This window comes from Pyrus communis, chromosome 4 (assembly GCF_041283825.1).
Source record: "Pyrus communis isolate YQ-2024b chromosome 4, ASM4128382v1, whole genome shotgun sequence".
Taxonomy (NCBI): domain Eukaryota; kingdom Viridiplantae; phylum Streptophyta; class Magnoliopsida; order Rosales; family Rosaceae; genus Pyrus; species Pyrus communis.
In genome coordinates this window covers 13,051,704-13,073,186 of record NC_142568.1, presented here as the reverse complement: position 1 = coordinate 13,073,186, position 21,483 = coordinate 13,051,704, and the positions used below count along the sequence as shown (strand labels likewise).

General features: G+C 38.2%; 1 protein-coding gene across 1 annotated transcript; it reads right to left on the bottom strand.

The window, feature by feature from the left end:
• Positions 1-2,331: 2,331 nt before the first annotated feature.
• Positions 2,332-7,236, bottom strand: LOC137723782 (cell division control protein 48 homolog D). The gene is made up of 9 exons (XM_068462972.2): positions 6,989-7,236; positions 6,689-6,854; positions 5,851-6,079; positions 4,547-5,313; positions 4,217-4,438; positions 4,045-4,116; positions 3,664-3,945; positions 2,940-3,299; positions 2,332-2,838 (listed from the first exon to the last, which is right to left on the bottom strand). Exons 1-9 carry the CDS (start codon positions 7,015-7,017, stop codon positions 2,545-2,547), a joined length of 2,421 nt encoding a protein of 806 aa, XP_068319073.1. The 5' UTR covers positions 7,018-7,236; the 3' UTR covers positions 2,332-2,544.
• Between the last annotated feature and the right edge of the window lie 14,247 nt (positions 7,237-21,483).

Genomic DNA, 21,483 nt, shown 5'->3' with positions numbered 1-21,483 from the left:
GTGAAAATTTACATGAAAAGTAAATACGATGTGGCTGGTTAGGCAGTCTTTCCTTTATATGATCTTCTTGTATTTAAAAACCGAGTCGTTACATATCATCCTATCATTTGAATTCTTTATCGATCTTGTACAATATTTAACTTCAACTTTTGTATTCATCATTTGTGACCTACGTTATCCCTCTTTGTAAATTAGGTTTAAACATAAACTTGGTGTTTGCTGAAGTGGCGGGGCTGTTTTGTTTTTCGAACCAGTTTTTCCCATTTGGTACGACTAAAACTGTAAAAATAATCCTGACAAAAAAGAAAACACCAAACTCACTTAAATTATCCCAAATTCTTCCATGGAGACCCAAATGGCTCAATTTCTCAAAAATTGTCATTAAAACTCACAACTTGTTCACCTATACTCATATTCATTCATGAAAATATCAAATTACCCATCCATGTCAGTGAACGTATTTCTTAACATGAAGAGTTAGGCTCCTAAAGGTTAAGGAGGAGTTCCTCAAAACACTTTGTGACCTATTCACTGAACTTCGTGTTTATGATTGTAACCGTATATATTTTCAAATCACTAAGCAAAAATTGTCTCTGCAAAAAATGAAACAAATTAAGATCATTTAGTTATGCAATTGTAGCAAATAGATAAACAATTCGTAATGTTTTTACTGAATCTATCTATCTGTTTTTATACAGTTTGATGACTAAACTATCTTAATTTCAATTGATTTTTGCAGAGATAAAGATGATATTTACATATTAATTTATAATATAAACGGTTCTGATCATAAAAATGAAATTTTTCTAATAAACCACGAGGTATTTTAATGAGAAGCTCTTCCTCAATACTTAAGAAGCCAAGTCTTTCTCTTTCTTAACGATGTTTGACGAAATGAGATAACAAGAGACATTGTGAGTGCAAAGCCTAAAATGATAAAGAATCATTTATAAAGCAAAATAAAATTTTGTGCAGAGTACATGGGCATATAGCTAATATTAAGCCAATATTAATCCCTACTATGCTTTTAACCAGTAAAAAAAAAAAGAATTATACTTCCTACTTGTACCTGTACTCTTGCACATGTTGCCAAACAAATTAAAGAAAAGGAAAAGATCATAAAGTAATTGGAGATTTAAAAATTAACACCCAGTATCTGTCCTCATTAAGGTTTCACATTATTCTCTGGATTGAGTATATGAGACTTGAGATTGAGAAGGCTTTCAACTCGTTCCACTTGTTTTCTTCTTCCTTGAGAAATAACAATTGAAATGAGTTTAAAAAATTCAAATTACAAGTAATCCCACGTATCAAACTAGCAAGGCATATACTTCACTAGAGATGGACGACTTTCTTAGAGTGTTGATAACAATTCTTGAAGAAAAAACCACTAAAGTCTGCGATAAAAAGAGGAACATTCATGCTAAAACTATACAAGGAATGAGCGTTGAGATCCATGGAAGGCTGACTCATCCACTTTTAGTGAATTAGCTCAGTTCCTTTTCCTTTTTAAGTGAAATGAAGAAAGATTAGACGAGATTAGCGCTTCGGCAATGGTTGCGTGTGAGGCATCTACCTTTCTCCGCTCTTCCCTCTTCCACCCTTTTTTTAACAATAATAGTGCAAGAAATCAAAATAAATACAAGCTGGAGGAAGAAATCAAGATCAGCGAGAACGATATTAAGGTAAAAGCAAACGTCACTAGCATGGGCAGAAGCTGCAAATGCCAAAATCAGAAACCCATCCCACCCCGCCACCCCCCCCCCCCCCCCCCCCCCCCCCAAACTTTCTACTCCAAATGAAAGTTAAGGCATCTGCAACCTGATTTCATTCTCAATAAATATGTGCAAACCGCATTTGATGAAAACGCCATAGACAATTCTTCCATCCATCATAAGAACTAAAAGACGGCTTCCATCATAAGAACTAAAAGACGGCTTTAGGCGCCTTGAAAAGATAATAAATAACTTAGGAGTCTGTTTCAATCCACATATGCTTTGAATCTCTGACCCAAGCTATACACAGAACCACAATGAGCTCGGTTCCTCAATTCAAGATTTGACAAGGGATGATATCATAACAGATTGATTTCGCAACGCATTTCGCGACGCATATGGGGTTTCTCCGGGGGCTTCGTGCACAATGCCCGTCCCAACTGATCAAAGCAAGAACGCCCAGCATAAAAATGGTTAGAAAAGCGGGCACCTACTCTATTCGTTCGAGTCTATATACCCTGAAATCTCCTTGACAAACAACACAGAGCTGACCTGCGCATGAAAACATATGGCCAAAAACAAAACTGGCATCTAACAATATCCGAAACAAAACATCTTGAGTTTCTAAATTCTCCATTATAATCTTATGAAATAATTAACCCTGTTTTTAACTTCGTAGTATCCTGGGGTGAATCCAATGGCTGGAAACCCCAAGGCTTCTTTGGGTACAATAACAATTAAATGGACACTTCAAGGGTTCTACCAAGTCGATGGAAATACAAAATGCAAAGTTGAAATTCAAGCACGAAAGAGATTAACGAAAACCATCCTAACTGTAAAGGTCATCTTCATCTGCCGCAGCAGCAGCAGTTGCAAAAGGATCGGCTGCAGCAGTTGTGCCAGAAGGATTGTCTGCAAACCTGAACTCTGTTCCAAACCCCCTCGACTGCTGTAATGTCTGTGCAAATGCCTGGTACTTGCGGATATCAGCATCACTAACACTCCTGCGAGCATACTTCATCGACTCCTCAAAATGAGCTGCCTTGATCTCTGCAATTTCATCCTCAACATCCTCCTCCATTGCCTCAGGATTCTCATTTCTCCTCCTCTCCTTCTCAATATCCTGCAAGATTAGAAGATAACTATTCAGAAACAAACTCAGAAAAAAGTACATTATTCTCACTGACAGAAGTTCAAGCATCTAAGAGCAGTGCACTATCATACCTTCTCAATATTCTCTCTAATGGCATATTTGCAAGCACGCTGGCATATTTCTGTTATGTCAGCACCACTAAATCCTTGGGTGTACTTAGCAAGGGCTCTGATGTCCACATCTTTGGAAACTGGAGACTTCCTCAAGCAAGACTTGAAAATTTGAAATCGGGATTCCTCGTCAGGGAGAGGAATGTAAATCAACTGATCCAGACGACCTGGACGCAAAAGTGCAGGGTCTATAATATCAGGTCTGTTGGTGGCCCCGATAATGAAAACGGTTTTCTTTGCAGTCATTCCATCCATTTCTGTGAGGAGTTGGTTCAAAACCCTATCAGCAGCACCCCCAGCATCACCTACGCTACTGCCTCTCTGCAAGATGGAATGGAAGCAATAAGCATATAAAAATATAAACACAATGATGACCCAAAGAAAAAATACTGCAAACGTTTTTTTATCAAAAGTTCTTTGCCTAGTCTGTCAATAGATTCTGAGCATTACAAGTTCAAGTTTCTTTCACAAAGTGCAAGTTCTCTCCTATTAACTACAGATAACCTATTAAACGTAAGTAATAATTCAAGTTTCTGCAACAGAATTTGAAGTTTTCTCCTATTTAGTCATTGTAGAGCAAATATTTTTCCCTTTTCCAAATTAAACATGTCATATTCAATTTGCAAATTAGAAGCCAGTGTCAATAACAAACAAGCAGTGATTTTATAAAAAGAATGGCACAAACCTGAGTAGCAATGGAGTCAAGTTCATCAAAGAACAGGACACATGGTGCAGATCCGCGGGCCTTGTCAAAGATTTCCCGCACATTGGCCTCACTCTCTCCAAACCACATGGTAAGCAATTCAGGTCCCTTGACACTGATGAAGTTTGCTTGACACTCATTGGCAATAGCTTTGGCGAGAAGAGTTTTACCACATCCAGGAGGGCCATAGAAAAGAACTCCCTTAGAGGGTGACATTCCAAATTTCTCGAACTTCTCAGGATGCTCGACAGGGTACTGAACAGTCTGCAATACAAAAAAATACAAGAATAGATATTGTAAGTAACAGAGACAAATAAATGGAGTAAACTTGAATGAACAATCCAATGTAGTAAACTCAATTACCTCTTGAAGTTCACGCTTAACATTCTCAAGACCACCAATATCTTCCCAACTAACATTGGGCACTTCAACAACCTAGAAAAGAAAATCCATGAAATTATGGGTTCCATTCGATGCCTAAGGTGTCTTATCAAAATAAAACTCTGTCACTTGAAACAAAAAGCTAAATACTTACGGTTTCACGAAGAGCAGATGGGTTGCTTGTGCCAAGAGCAGTCTTGAAGTGCTCGTTTGTAACTGCCATTGAATTGAGTATCTCAGCATCTATTTCCTCATCTTCCAAGTCAATTACATCCATCTTCTCTCTGATGCATTGAAGGGCAGCCTCAGTACACAAAGCAGCTAGATCGGCACCAACATAACCATGTGTATCCTTCGCTATTTTCTCCAAATCAACCTGCACAAGAAAAGACCAAAACATTGGTAACCACCTTTTGAAAGATGGACCAAAAGGATATGAACTTCAAATAAATATAATATAAAAAATAATTATATTTGACATTACATCTTCGGCAAGCTTCATGTTCTTCGTATGAATCCGGACAACCTCAAGACGCCCAATTTCATCTGGCACACCAATATCTATTTCCCTATCAAATCTCCCAAACCTTCTGAGAGCTGGATCAATACTGTTTGGACGATTTGTAGCCCCCATAACAATCACATGGGCACGAGATTTTAGCCCATCCATGAGTGTCAAGAGCTGTGAAACAATCCTCCTCTCAACTTCTCCATGCGTCTTCTCTCTCTTGGGAGCAATTGAATCAATCTCATCAATGAAGATGATTGATGGCGCATTCTTCTCTGCCTCCTCAAAAGCTTTCCTGAGGTTGCTTTCACTCTCCCCAGCCAATTTTGACATGATTTCTGGTCCATTGATGCAGAAAAAGAATGCCCCAGTTTCATTAGCCACAGCTCGGGCAATTAGAGTCTTACCCGATCCTGGAGGTCCATAGAGCAAAATACCCTTCGGTGGCTTCACACCAATCGATTTAAAAAGCTGAGGATGCCTCAGTGGCAGCTCCACTAATTCACGAATCTGAGCCATCTGTTTCCTAACTCCACCAACATCATCATAGCCAACCTCATTTAATCTCTCCTCATCCTCCCTTTTAACAGGCTCCCCCTCACAGAAAATTTCAGTGTCAGGAGCGACCACACAGTACTCAGGAGGGTCAGTTTCAATAACCTTAAACTCCACACTCCTCATTCCTCCTCTCACAAGGAAGAGATCACCCTTCCTCACTGGACGGTAGGCCTCCAGGAAATAAGCTGAAAAATAGACCAGAAAACATGGTAAAACTGAATGCTACAAAGAATTAAACCAGCACTTCTCAATAAAATCAGTTGGCTCTAACAACTCTCAGTAATAGCTACAGTATATTTTAAACAGAAACTTACAAATATTATGTAGACCTAAAAGAAACACTGACAATGTACAAAATCTCCAATACAGTACAGGCCCAAACACTCTCCCCTAAGCATATAGTCATTAAATCTGAACACAGGTACGTTAAATTATAAGTCATAAGATCCTCTTCAAACTCCACACTGTCAATTGATTCAAACATATAAAGGCAAAACACTATATTTCTAAGCATCCACGTATCAATGAGGTAAAAATATGATTCAGTTAGTTCTCAATTTGCGCAAATGTATGTATCTTGGCATCCAGATACTACTACTAAACAATACCACTAACAGTACCCAACCAAAAGCAAACTTTTTAAAATCATGATGAGTACGTAATAAATATTCACACGCCTCCAGTTGCAGCTGAGAATACAAAGGGTTAATATAGAAACTTACGTTTCAAGTAAGCATCAAACAGATTTCCAGTGACCCCTTCAATAGTATCATCCACAGGTAGGATGTGGACACGCTTTCCGTACTTGACATCAGCACATTGGTGAACAGAAACAACATCCCCAAGCCTAACCCTTAGATTGCTCCTCACAACCTTGTTCATCCTGATCTTAGGTTCTTCACACGTATCATCAGCAAGAGCAATGCAGATGGTATCCTTCCTTTTCTTTCCCTAAAGGCCAACCAAAATAACACGAATAATTAATTGTTGTGTATCTTTACAAATCCAAGCTTATGCAGAAAGAAGAATATAGGGAGCCTTCGTGTGACTAATACCAAAGCGCAATACCAGAACAGCCAATGACAATATAAAGCCAACCAAACCAAAAAATCACATGCAAAGTTTCAATTCGAGCAAATAGACGAACCTCATAAATATTAAATCATCAAGTGTTAATTCTAATAGAGGCATATGAAGGAAAAAGACAAACACAATAAACAAATAAAAGATTTTAAAAGTTGGTTTGGATAATCATTCCCCCAGAAACATCTACAGTTCTAATCAGTAGAAAAAGTAGAGGGGACACCATCAAAAACCAGCAAATCGATACACAAAACCCAGTACTTCATACACCAAAACACAATCAGTTTTCAGATCCCAAATAAAATACAGAAAACCCATCAACCCAGATAAATTTACAGCCTTTAATCGCACCCACAACCGTGATTTACATTAGCCTTAACTAGAAAACACTTACAAGCAAAATTCCATCCACAATTTCTCCTTTGGCATAAATAATGAATACCGAAATCATAGAACTTGATGTGAAAAATCAAAAACCTTAATCAAGATGGTATCGCCACGAAAGAGCTGGAGCTTCTCCATCGTATCGGGGTGGAGCGCGACGACGGAGTTGTCATCGTTGATAGCGTCGTCCACAACGAGGCGATTCGCCGCCTTCTTGCGCTCGAGGATTGCGGTGCTGAAGTCCCTCTTCGTTCCCTTACTGCAATTAGAACAACAGAAAACCACAATCCCATCAAAACCGAGAAATCCCAAAACAAAATCGCAAAAAAAAAAGTGAAATCGATGGAAATCGAGTAGAACCCAGTTGGATTAGAGAGGGATCCGGGGACTTACGAGTCTGAAGATTCAGCCTTGTCGGTCATGGTGGAAGGCGGAGCAGAAGACCAGAGGAAGACGAAGAGAGAGAGAGTTTGAGATTGTTTTGTGATCGAAGATTTCGAAGAGAGAGAAACCAGAGGAGCAGCTAAAAGCAATTTGATGCGTTGTTGGGGGTTGGATATTTATAAGCGAGGATGCTCCTTTTCTTGTTAGGAAAGAAATGTTTAGGATTTTTCCAAAAAAAATAAATAAATAAATGTTTTGGTTTACTTCTTTTCTAGTTCTCGAATATAAACTTGGATTTGGATCCGGAGCTCTCCTGACCTAATGGAGCGGATTCTCTTAATTAATCATTGTGGATCGTTAGATTTTTATCCAAAGGCTACAAACAGAAGGTTTCTTTAAAGTTATAATGATTATAGACATTGGATAAAAATCTAACGGCCCACGATGATTGGTCAGGAGGATCCTCTCCATTAGTTCAGAAGAGGATCCAAATCCTGTAAACTTGACTCTTATTCTTTTTCACGGTAAGCTGAAAAATTTGAGTGTAGTTCTAATAATATAAAAACTAGCATATGGGCACACAAGTGTGTATGAGAAAACTTTTTATTTTTGTTTTTGAAATAGAAGGAGAGATGAAGAGAGTGATAGAGAATGTGGGAGTAGGAATTTTTTTTATTTTTTTATTTTAATTAGAGATATGTTAGGATTACATGTAGGTGAGCCTTTGAAAAAAAAAAGCAAAATTTGGTTGTGTGAAATTACATTTATGCCCCATATTTCTTATTCATATTCTGTTTTAATTAGAGGGTTAATCTGGTAATTTCATAGGATTTTGGTTGATAATGAGTGTTTTGTTATTTAGTAGAGATTAAATTCATAGTTGGGTTTAAAAATATGAGTATAATGAGAGTAGTTCTTACGTTTACATTGCGAAATACAAATGAGACTCTCTTAAAATAGTTCTCTTTCATAGATTATCTCCCACTTTACTTTAGAACAATATTTTATAATGCTAGCATGTGAATGGTCACATGGTTTATAGAAAGTCTTACTTATGAGAGAATCCCATAGCATTTCTTTTTTTTTTTTTTTTTTCATTTATAATATCAAACTCACATTAATAGTTTATTATGAATCAAATTTATGATGTCTGATTCATTAAAAATTGCTAATTTCCTGCTATCATATTCAAAGCTATTTTATCCAATATTTTATCAACTTAAGTTACTTAACACAATTTAGAGTGTTATACCATTATTTTCTCACCTATAAGGCCTCAACATTTCATATAGATTGTCAATCGAACGTTTAATTTACCTTCCAAAGTTAACTTACACTGTTTTTTTATTTTATGAAAAACTACCAATTTATCCTCCAAAGTTAACTTCATACACTATTTCTCTATGAAAAACTACCAACTACCATTCAATGTGTATCATCTACAAGTAAAGTGACTTAAATTGACTGAAAGTTGACTATAGTAGCTTAGAATATAATATTAAGAATGTAATTAGCAGATTTTTTATAATTCAACGACTTATTTTTCTGAAAAATAAAATAGTTTAGGGATCTAATTTTTACTAAGGTGATAATTCAGGGATTAAGTTGGTAGTTCACCCTATTTTTAATAAAATTACTGATCGGTAAACCTATGATATGGTTCGAAACTTTAAACGAAACTTTAAATCCAGTGATCTAAATACAATCTGAATCCGATAATAAATGGATTAGAAAATAGGTTAAAGTTGGTATGATCTGGTACAATTCGAGGTCAGTAATTTAAGATAGAATATATTAGGAAAATTTTATCTGAACCCCGTATAACTTCATTTTACACTCAATTTAAACTTTAAATGTAAATTATCTATTTTACCATATTGCATAATTATCATCACGATGAAATTAAGAATAAAACTAAACTTTGTAAAGAAACCCATAATCAATAATCAGATTTACCATCATACAAGCTTTGTACTATGTTCTATTATGGCTAAACTGTCACATCCCGGCCCGAGGCGGATCACTTCTGGGGTCCGCTCCACCACCGTAGCACGATATTGTCCGCTTTGGGCTTACCATTCTTTCACGGTTTTGTTTTTGGGAACTCACGAGCAACTTCCCAGTGAGTCACCCATCATGGGATTGCTTTATCCCCTTTCTCGCTTAACTTCGGAGTTCCTACGGAACCCGAAGCCAGTGAGCTCCTAAAAGGTCTTGTGCTAGGTAAGGATGGGAATATACATTTAAGGATCACACCCCTGGGCGATGTGGGATGTTACAATCCACCCCCTTAGGGGCCCGAAGTCCTCGTCGGCACACACGCGACCAGGGTTAGGCTCTAATACCAAATTGTCACATCCCCGCCCAGGGCAGATCACTTCCCGGGCCTGCTCCACCACCGTAGCACAATATTGTCCGCTTTGGGCTTACCATTCCCTCACGGTTTTGTTTTTGGGAACTCACAAGCAACTTCCCAGTGAGTCACCCATTATGGGATTGCTCTAGCCACTTTCTTGCTTAACTTCGGAGTTTCTACGGAACCCGAAACCAGTGAGCTCTCAAAAAGCCTCGTGCTAAGTAAGGATGGGAATATACATTTAAGGATCACACCTCTGGGTGATGTGGGATGTCACAATTGTCACATCCCGACCCGGTGGGGACCACTTCCTGGGCCCGCTCCACCACCGTAGCACGATATTGTCCGCTTTGGGCTTACCATTCCCTCACGGTTTTGTTTTTGGGAACTCACGAGCAACTTCCCAGTGGGTCACCCATCATAGGATTGCTCTAGCCCCCTTCTCGCTTAACTTCGGAGTTCCTATGAAACCCGAAGCCAGTGAGCTCCCAAAAAGCCTCGTGCTAGGTAAGGATGAGAATATACATTTAAGGATCACACCCCTGGGTGATGTGGGATATCACATAAACCCTATGATGCTCTGATAAAAAAAAAAATGTATATATATAATTAAAAAAAAAAAGCATTTTTTTTGGGATGGATTGTGATTTTGAAGTTTTAAATCCTCTAACTAAGATACTAATCGATTTATGCAAAATATTTTTGTTTAATTTCAAGTTCTTTTAGTGCTTAAGAGTGTATTATCTGCAATAAAATGAATGTTAGCCAAGTTTGTGTGCGAAAGAAAAGAAAGAAAAAAGGAATTTATGTCAATCAACTTTATTTTGTTTGATTTCAAGTTTTTTAAGGTTTACGAGTGCAAGGTTGCAGCCATGCGATTTTCCATGGTTGCAGAAGCCCTACGCTTTTGTTTTTGTAATGTCTGCAAAATTGTAAGGCCAATGAGAGACTACAATATGTGAGTAATGAATTAGCCAAACAAGCCAACAAGCCGATTAGCCTTTTTGAATGAACATTCACATATTCTTGTTAAGTAGGAGATATTATATAGATTCAAATAAAATTTTCGAATGTATAATTAGATATTTATTTGTCCTTATAAAATGAATCAATTGTGTGTGGAAAACTTTACCAAAATAAGGGCAATTTTAGATGATATAAATTAATTGCAAAAAACTCTTAGATAACCACAGCATATATATACATATATATATATATATATATGTGTGTGTGTATATTTCTTTTTTTAATAAACGATATTATCTACTAAGGGAGTTGGGGTGGGAATCGAACCTAAGACCTCTCACTTACAAGTGAAGAGAAGTATCACTAGACCGTAGTACTAAGTGTTAGATAACCACAACATACTAGATGAAAGAATGCATATCAATTTGAAATTCTCATCATTCTCTTCTTCGGATGTGTCTCAAAGATAAACTAATTGATTTAAAAGGGAATTGTTATTGGCACTTCAAAAATCTCATTCTACACTCCAAACTTTCTATATTTGGAAAGAAAAATATACTTGTAAGGAGTGTAGAATGAGATTTTTGGAATGCCAACAACACTTCCCATGTAAAATACTTAAAAGCCAATCAGCATTTTTCTAGTTTCTAGAATGTTCTATTTTAGTTCCTATTGGGCACTGACTAAACAAAACAGGTATATAGCCCAAATATCTCGACGGAATTGGAAAATTGGGCTTTAACAATGTTCTATGTATACCCAAAGTTTTTTTCTGGACACACGGTTTATTTGACCACCTATTAGCACTAGTTTGATATTATTGTGCTTTTTGCTTTTTAAAAAAAATTGTTTCTACTGTACTGTGAAAATAAATAATTAAAAAATTTAGTAGCTGAGTGGTTGGCAAATTTTTTTTGTAAAAGTGCATTTAATAGGAAAAAAACCAATGTACGAGTGTTTAATAAATTTATACATAAAAATGTTGTAATTATGTGGAATAATTAAAATTGTATAATGTTAGATGTGATATAATATTTTATTTTATTTTATTATTTATTATTATAATTTTATTTATAATTTTTTTATTTTTATTTTTTTTTAACATATGATATTATCTAGGCTTTTCATATTAGCACCCCACAAAATGTTGAATGCACCTCACATTAAAATTTAGTATTAAATGATTTATTTACCTTACTATGCAATGTCAATTTTGACCTTATTAGGTTTTAAAAAATCTATATACAACCCAAATCACTTTTAATGTATTATGGGTAAATTACACTTTATCACCTTAGGTTTGGGGTCAATTTCAATTCCTTACAACATCTTTAAAACATTTCACTTTCATACCTCAAGTACTATTTTATTTCAATATAATACATCTGTTAAATTTTTTATCTATTGATCTGTTAAAAGTTGACGTTGTGGATGCAAATTTCTTCTTCCTTGATCTTGAACAAAATTGCACTTACAAAACAAATAACACCTTAGGTCAAGGCCAAGAGTCTCACACGCCCACGATGATTTTTTTTTTGGGGGGGGGGGGGGGCGAAGAACCTCCGATGCCAAAGTTAGAATTTAGAGAGAAAAGTGTTTGAGAGTTTTGGAGAATTTTAGCAAGAGTATTGGCCTAGGTTTTTAGAGAAAATAGGGTCATATATATAGGGAATGGAAGTGGCCATTTAGGTTTTTTTTGGGTGTAAATTGTGGTTAAATTGGTGATTAATGGATTAATTAGGAATTAATCCATTAATTAGCCAATTAACCTCCACTTAAATGGAATGTTATGTAGGTTATAAAATAATTACCTAAGATGAGGATGGATGAGAATATCTTTGAATTGGTTACCTATTTTGGACACTTTTGACTTGATTAATTGATGATTGTCCACTGCTCGCGAGTAGGAATCCCGATATGCCTCAAGGGTATTTTTGTCCTCTTTTACCCAAAAATCCATATGTCGCCTTGTGATTATTTTTGGCTCCACAAATGCCCCCACACCTACTGAGCTGCTCACAGGAAAGGGCAGCATGTGTAGAGATCTTCTTGTTCTAGGAAACTTAGGATTGCTTCCTGTTTTGATGTAGATTCCTTTTTTAATATGAAATTAGATCCTTCTAGGAAAGGGATATAAATTTCTCTCAAAGCCTATTTAAGTCCACCTTAAGTGGGTTATTAAATCAACTTTGGAGAGTGATTTATTCTACCTTACAAGAGAGAGAGGGAGCTTAGAGGATATTTGTTCCCCTCATTTAGCAATCTTCTACATCTTGCCCGTGCAAAGGACCGTCTTTCGTTGTTTTCTTCGTCTTCTCTGTGCTGCACCAGTGTAATAAAAATTTAATTTCTTCTTGTCTTCTTCTTAGATAGTGCTGTCGTGGGGCAACCGTCGGGGTGGTACGGCACATCGGCTGGTAGGGGCTAGGAATCGGCTCAGCATGGGCCAAGGAGGTGTTGTGGTAGAGACCACTGCTTTAGGCTGCTCGGCTTGGCTAGAACAAATGGTAGTTTGTGCGGCTGTGGTTGCGGATTGTGGCGCTGGGGCACAGTGTTAAGCGAGTCATGTGGCTTATGTCCTTTGGGTTCTTGGACCTGACACGGGCCAAGCTGGCGATTGAGAGAGATGAGGAGGTCGAGGGCCTCATGGGCTGCTGAAATGTTGGACATGCAAGCCTCCTGCTTGCTGGTTTGAGAGAAAAAATGAGGAAAAAGCCAGTATGGATTGAGTTCCCCTGCTGAGTACCGTGAATATCGTTGGTTGCTTAGTTCTCTTCACTGAGAGAAATGTGGGTTGCTCTCTCGACCAAGGTGGATACTTTGGCTCGTCTGATCGCTATCGTGGAGCCTACTGTGAATGAAGGTGGAAAGAAGAGATCTTCCCCGTCTGCTCAAAAGATACTGGTTAAGAAAGAATTGAAGACTTCCTCCGTTACTCGTGAGGGTCCACATACTGTTAAGAGTCCTGTGATTGACATAACTTCTTTCAATGGGAAGAAAAATTAGGGTGCTAGATCTGAGCCTGTGGTGCCTGTTATGTCAAGAATGGCTAATTCAATTGTTGATAGTATTGCTCAGTGTTGAGGTCTTGCCATGCCCCTAGCACCGAGGTCTATGCCAAGACGTCTGTTGGGAGCTAAGTTCGATTCTCATTCGGAAAGATTTGCTATTTTAAATAGTGATAAAGTGGACTCTGCTGCTAAAGTGGTGTTAAGGCTCACTCCCTCTGCTGCTGAGACAGATTCGCCCGTTGGGAAGGAAGAGACTGTTCGCGTGGGCAGTAGTGAGAAATCCATTAAGCCTGTTTCTAGAGAGGCTGCTAAGATATGTGTGCTCTTGAAACCAGATATACTTGAAGACATAGACAATTGTGCCAAGTTTGTTGATGGAGTTAGAAATGTTTGTTTGCCTAAGTTCCTTTATGAAGCCTACGACCCAATATAAAAGGACTGCTCTGCTTGCTATGATGCATATATTGCAAGGCTGCCATGGAGGTGGTGAAGACTATGGTAGCTGAAGATTATTCCTTGTCCCAGGAGATCAAGAGGTTGGACTCTGAGCTCGTTGCTTTGAAGGGGTCTAATATTTCTTCCCCCACTTCCTTGCAACTTGAGACAGCTTGCCAAGAGATCGTTGTCGTGAAGACTAGGCTTAACGCGATCCAAGTTAAGTACGAAAGTACAGAGAAGGAGATTGGATGTTACATACCTCAGATTCAAGATCTTGATATTGCAGTTTTTTAGCTTCATTTCGCTGCTTATGCAAAGGATGAAGAGTTGATTGCTAATTATAATTAAGTGATCTACTTCAAGAGAATCGTCGATAAGCTTGAACCCCAAGTATTGGAACTTCAAGGTGAACTGAAGATCAATGAAAGTTTGAAGAAGGAAGTGGATGAGCTGCAGTGTGTCCGTGTTGGTCTGCTCAAGGAGAATGAGCAGTTGAAGGGTGATAAAGATGGGCTCGAGGTTTCGAGACCTTCTCTATTTCTCTGGAAGACTTGCTTACTTTTACTTTTGAGGCTTTCATTGGTGAAGTAATTGAAAAAATTAGTGCCCAGGTTAGGGCAACCTGGGGTGAAACGCTGGATAATGTCGCTGCTGCTGAAGGTGTGGCGACCGAGTAGTCATAGGATGTCCAAGTTGCTGAAGTGTAGTCTTCTAGATAGCCTTTAAGATTTTCTTTGTTTTTCCCTATAGCTTTTGTTTTGCTTGAACTCATTCCACCTTTGCTAGTTCTTTATAAACATCATTCCTTTGTTTTCTTCATCTTCGCTTCTTTTGTTCATGCCTTAACCTTTAGACTTTATAGACCAATGGCAGGCGTGCTACTTTTTTATAAGCAGACAGGCCCGCGTAGTCTATGCAACCGTAGGTGTTGGTATAGAACTTTGCAAAGTTGTTAGCCATAGGGTTGGCAACCAGATGCCTCACTTACAGATGCAGACAAATCCGCGTAACCACTAGGCTGTTAACCTTGGCTTTCTCCAATTTCGTAAGTTGCGTAGCAAGTATCACAACACTTTAGGACTTGGTGTTAGTTGTTCCGCACTTGGCAAATGTGAAGCTTATCGACTACGTAGCATGTCGGCAGTGGATAAAGCTTCGTATATACATGCTAGCTTGTTTAACCTTTCACAAGAATGTGCGGTTATGTAAGTTTAACATGGCTTTACTGCTCGAAGGGCAAGCCGTAGGCAGTTTTCTGGAAACCGTAGGCTACCTTAGTGCACTCAGTAGCAACTTTAGGGTTCCAGGGCAGTCGTCCATCGGATATACTGCGTAATGTGCCCCCTCCATTTCTAGGGCCCAGTTCCCCACATATTAGGCCAATAGACCCAAAATCCTTCAGTTAGCTAAGCCTTGAAAAAGACCATTGTGGCTACTTTTAGAAATCCCAGCTCAAGCCATTATGCATCTAGTTATACTAGAGCAACCAGGTTCATCCACGTCTGGATATTCAGAGTGTAGAGTTTATCCTCCCGTCTTGGAGAGCTAACCCATGTGTGTGTCAGGGAATTGGTTTACCCTATCCCACTGGAGAGCATGGTTGGTCCCTTGTGGGGTGCAATTCTTGCGATGAGTCCCTAAGAAGGGCGCGGTCTTCCTTTGAAGTGCATGAGTGATCAGTTGTTGTAAGCATCCAGCTGAGCTAAGTTATGATTACTTCTGAATTCCTCTTTGAAAAACGAGCGAAACAAACAAGAGCTGTAAGGTAGGAATTGCATAACAACTGGATAGTCCTCAGCTTGTGAGGTGGTCACCGTCGAGCTGCTTGAGTCTTCGGGCTTTGATGTAGTGGAAGGTCACACATGGTACTTCCTCATATTGTAGGCACCCCACTTCTTTTCGATCTTTTTGTCATTTCATAGTGATGAGGGTGTAATTACTTTTGACGCCTACTCTGTTGATCTTGTGCAAACCTTCCCAAATGGGATCCATCGTTTTGGAGCCTTCTTTGTGGGCAATGATAAAGGTTTTTCTCAGGACTAGATCTTCAGGCTGGAACTGCTAGATCTTGGCCCTTTTGTTGTAGCTAGATAATAGTTGCTGCTAGTAGGCTGCAATGCAGGTGATGGTCTATTCGCGTTTCTCCTTTGTTAGATCTAAGCATGTGGTCATCTCCTTACTGTTCTGCTCAATGCTTGGTAGTAAAGCGGTGATACTTGACTTGATAACATTAGGATGAATGATTGCTTCTGAGCCAAATGCCAAAGAGAGGAGTCTCACCAGTTGCTCGTCTTTTGGTGGTGCATTATGCCTATAGACATCCGAGGAGTTCGTCAGGCCATTTTCCCTTCTTGTTGGTGAGGGATTTCTTGAGGCAATCGAGGATCATCTTGTAGGATGCTTCGGCCAGCCTATTGCCTTGAGGATATCTCAGCGTGGACACGTGCTGCTTAATGTCATACTTTTGGAAGAACTTCGCCATACCTTTCCCCATGAATTGCGGGTTATTGTTGATGCGAGATTTATACGCACACAAATTAAACCCTATTTTTATCAATTGTAGTAAGTATGTAAGTAGGGATCGTTCTGGACCGGGGATTAGGAGGGATTGTTAATCACTTGGATTTGACTCAAAAACGTAAAAACACAATATAAAACACTATACCAGACTCAAAGAATGCAAAACTAAACTTTAAAACACTAAGACAAACCAAAAGACTCAAAATACTTTAAAACATAAACTAAACAGATTCTAAGCACTAAATTGAACAATAAAGTAAAGGGGGGGTTTTGATTTGACGAGAATTGAAATAACAAAACAAGTTAATAACTAAGCAGATTGTAAAACGAAATTGGATTTAATGAATGGAATGAAGGCTAGCTAAGGGGTTCATTTCCATACATGTTATACTTGCATACGAAACGATTTCCAATTGCTTTTCAATAAATCATGAATTCTCAACACCCCAAGTTAACCGTGATGCACTAATTAACCTTCAAATCTTCCTTATGTCAATGAATTGGATGATGCATGCGACAATTCAAATCATTCTCCAACGGTCCTCAACATGAATGCATAGAAGAGGTACAGTGAGAGATCATTATGCTCTATGAAAACTATAAATGTTGACGAGGCAATTGTAACTATGAATGCATGAAACTCTTGCCAATAATTCATTTAACGCGATTGTTTATAAGCAACCTCCACTACTTGTGAATATAAGTTCATAACTATTAGGTGAAACTCACTTATATTCTAGCGTCATATTCATGCATGAAAATTAAGCGTGCACTCTCAATAAACATACATAAATAAGTTATCAATCAAACAGTTAAACAAATTGAATTCACAACTTATGAAACGCAATTAGAAGTAATCAAATCATATTGCAAGCATAAACATATATTTCGAATCCCCCCCTAGCCAAGGGGGGTTTAGTTCCTTATGATTACAAAACAAAGAGAATTGAAATTAAACATTGAATTCAAAGGAAAAGAAACACCTAAACATTCCAACAACTCAAACTTGAATTGTATGAACGTTTAGGCCCTCTTCTCTTCCTCTTTGTTGCTGCACAAGGTCTAAGGTGAGGTTTGGGGTTGTATTTGTATGTGGAATGGAATGGGGAGTGGTGGAAATGGAAGATGAGTGGTGGAATTAGGGGTGAATGTGCACGGCACTTTGGATTCTAAGGGGAAGATGTTGGAAATGAAGGGGAAGTGCACGGCACGAGGGATGTGTTGGTGTGTGAATATGGGAATGTTGTGTATGAATGCATTGCATGGTTTTATAGGGAGAGAAAGGGGTGAAAGTGCATGTGGCTGATTTGTGGTGCAATGATGAAAGGCAAAGTGCATGTGGCTGATTTGTGGTGAGTGAATGTGCACGGCTCAAAGGGAGTTTTCTGTGGTGAATGGGAATGCAATCTAAAATGGGAGAGCATGTGGATTAAAGGGGGAATGCATGTGGGTGAATGTGTATGTGGAATGGCTGGAATGAAGGGTGAATGTGCATGTGCTTTGATAGCTAGGTTGAATTAATTAAAGGGAGTGCATGTGGCTGCAATGGATTAAAGAGTGGGAGATGGAATGGGATGCACGGCAATGATGGTGTTTGGTGCTGGAAATGAATGTGTTTGCATGTGAATTAAAGCTAGGGTGAGTGATGATGAATGATTAAAGAGTAAATGGTTAATGAATGGTTCTTTGTTGATGGTGGAAAGCTGAAATGATGAAGTGGGATGCACGGCAATGGGAGGAATTTCTGGAATGATGGCAGGTTGTGTATGTGAATGATTAGGGTGAATGTGCATGTGGGTGAATTAAAGGATGGAATGCATGTGAATTAGGTTGGAAAGTGGTGGGTTATGCACGGCAAGGTGTGGATGATTGAATGTGCATGTAGGGTTGATATGTGTGTGAAAGTGGCTGAATGAATATGTAAATGAAAAATGAAACAATGAAAAGGCCCTTGGGTTAGAAAATAGGTGCGGCTGAGATGGTTTGATGAATGAGTGGATGGGGAATGGGAGTGAGGAATGTGGTTTTAAGTAGTTAGAAATAGGAAACAAAGCCCTTCCTTGCACGGCAAGGAAGGGAAACATAATGGGATACATGGCATGGCTTAAGATTGCAAGTTTTGCGACCTAGAATAGGTAGGATCCTTTGATATTAGGTCTTCAATTTTGTCCAACACTTTGACTCCAAGCATAAGTTATCCATCCTTAGCCCAAAAGTGCTCCAAAAGGCTCCAAAATGCATCTTTTTGCTTCCTTAGCCATATGAACCTAAAAACACACGAAAATGGCTTAAACTACTAAAATTACTAAGTACTAGCAACATAAATGCAAGAAAACAAGCAAACTAAGGTGCATAAATATGCTCCTATCAATTCCCCCACACTTAGCTTTTGCTAGTCCTCGAGCAAAACAAAACGATAACAAACAAACAAAACGACAAAACACAACCTAAACCTTCCAACAATAGTCTCAGGGATTTTCTATGCACATGACATGTTAAAAATCATTATTCCCACAGATTTTAGCCATCTTTACACTTAAGTACATTCTTAATCATAGTCACCACATACTAGTTCACAATTAAGCATTTAAAACCATGTTTTGAATGTAGTAACATGCCTTAGAGAATTTGCTCAAATCCTTACAAGATATGCACTCAATTTTCACTCAGATTTTCTAACTACACACCCTAATCTAGTTACATGTGAGAAGATTGATGTAAACATGAAAACGAACACTCACATATATGTATCTCAAAGGAAGCAATTTCTGGAGTTAATAAGCATGTTTAGGTATGATCTCATGAAAGGAATGCTACTACTTAGATGCAAGAACCATTGACACCATATGCTCATATCAATTCCAAATTCCACATTATTGAACACATAACGATCAAGATTGAAGCATAAGGGTTGAAACGGGGCTAAAGGTGTTTGGCTAACAAAGAAGGGATATGGAAAACAAAGGTTCTTAAAGAAATAGCGAGCAAAGCATTTGAATCAACTTAGAATTCACTTTTGAATGAAAACTCAACTTTTGAACAAAAAGGGAGACTTTTAAACAATTTAGGGCCAGATTTGGTGTTTTGGACCCTTTCTTCAACATTCAACACTTGATCACTCATTCTTACATCTTTTCAAGCTCTTTTTCCTTTCTTTCTTTCTTTTCTTTTGAATCTCAAATCATTCATATAAACTTAAGAACAAACTTTCCCTCCCCCACACTCATTTTCTTGCATAATGTAACTCAAAAGGAATTCATTTAAGTCATGCTCACTATCTTTTAAGAACAAGGGTGTGGACTGTCCTAAACTAGGCTAGGTGAGGATAATGTGGGTTAACAAAGAATAAAGGCTAAACAAAGCTCAACGGGGTTAAAACTTACAACATATACGAAATATGGGAAGTAAGGCTATTTGGCTATGGTGGCAACTACATAACTTCATCTTGATATATGTTATGCAATTCAATGTCATGCTTTGAATGAAACGGATATAAGTTCTAGCATTTAGTTCTATCATGATACAATTGCATTCTAAGTAGCAACCAAGCAAGGAATAATGAGATCATGCAACAACTTTAGAAAACAAAGAATCACATATTATAACTCTCTAAAGAACGTTTAGGCTCAAGTCTCACAAGGTTGTAGCGTTTGTTTGAGTTCCTTCCTTCAAGCATGTTACAAAAACGAATTTTTCTTTTATGATTGCATGTGAAGTCATACATTATAACCATAACCAAGCATATACCAAGAGTAAATCAAACTTTTCTCTATGTTTATAACTCTTTTTAACAGTCATGCAATTACAAACCAAATCCTTATCATTGTGTTGGAAGGTACCCTAAGACACAAACACACAAAAACGACTCAAAACACTCTTTTTTCAAAACATGTTTTTCAAATTTTTATGTGATTTTCGGAGTTATAAAAACAAAACATACTAAAACACTCTAAAACAACTTAAAAACATTTTAAAGCAGCAAGGAACAACACTTGAAGTTATGGGTGATAAAATTCAACGAATTTGCATCAACATACTTAGTTACCCCCCCCACACTTAAATCAAACATTGTCCTCAATGTTTTAAGCATAGATTCACACAAAACATACGTAAAGACACAAAAAGCACTTAAACATACTAAACATGGCAGAATGTAACTAACAAAGAGAAGAGTTTAGGGACGCAAATCTGGTTATGGAGTGTAAATTCCATCTTCTTCTTGGTGATTGCATTGAGGCTTTGATCTTGGTGATTCCACAGGCTTACTCTTGAACTGGGCTGGAGGATTATTTTGGTTTCCTCCAATCGTTGATTTTCCACAGGCTACTCTTGAACTGGGCTGGAGGATTCTTTTGGTCTTCCCTGAAGGTCTGAGCTTACTCCTTTTATCTGTTTTTTTGTTCAATCTCTCCAATTCGTATTGAAGAGGGTTAGAGGATAGCTCAGCATATGCAGTTGTTGCTTGTCTCCACATGCTTCAATGTATCATTTTCACTTGCCTTACTTGCTCCCCTTTGCAGAAGTGGTCCCTTCTCTGGAAGTGTATCAACCGTTGAAGATGACTACTCGAGAGCAACGCTAGGTAAGCAACCAGAGAATAGATTCCAGGCAGTCGGTTCCAGATCGGAAGACTGACTCCAAGTGCCGGCTGATTGCTTCTTTCACTTTGCCATGCGAGTAAGAACAAGGACAAAGAAAAAGATAGGGAAAGAGCATGATATGAGATACTTTTGCTTTTGACCTTGATGATATGAGATACCTTTGCTTTTGAAGAAACGGTGAATGAATCAGCACATGTATTTGTTGTGCTTGTCTCCACATGCTTCAATCTACCGTTTCCTCCTGGGTTATCTGTACTCCAGGCATCTGGTATCTTCTTTGGGGAAGAAGAAAAAATTGAGTATTTCGAAAGGCTTTGCTGGGAGTGCGCCCTCAGAGGTGAGGAAGAGTTGGGCATTTTCTTCAGGTCTACCTTGCCATAAAAGATGAAGGTCGACATATATAGGGATTTCCCAATAGCAAGTGGTGGTACTGTTGTTTTACCATTGTCGACAAAAATTTTGATCCAGTAAATCCGGCTTTTTGAAAAAGAGTGCTAACTCTTCGATTTCTGAACGAACGCCTCTTTGATTTCTGAGCTAGCGCCTCTTTGCTTTCTGAACAAACGCCTCTTCGATTTCTGAACAAACGCCTCTTCGATTTCTGAACGACAC

What these genes read in the sequence shown, in the direction of transcription:
- LOC137723782 (XM_068462972.2), bottom strand. Translation starts at nt 7,017, where the DNA reads ATGACCGACAAGGCTGAATCTTCAGACTC. An exon ending in GCGATACCATCTTGATTAAG is followed by an intron (nt 6,080 to 6,688) that starts GTTTTTGATTTT and finishes GTTGGCCTTTAG; the next exon opens with GGAAAGAAAAGGAAGGATAC. An exon ending in TTAAGCGTGAACTTCAAGAG is followed by an intron (nt 3,946 to 4,044) that starts GTAATTGAGTTT and finishes TTTGTATTGCAG; the next exon opens with ACTGTTCAGTACCCTGTCGA.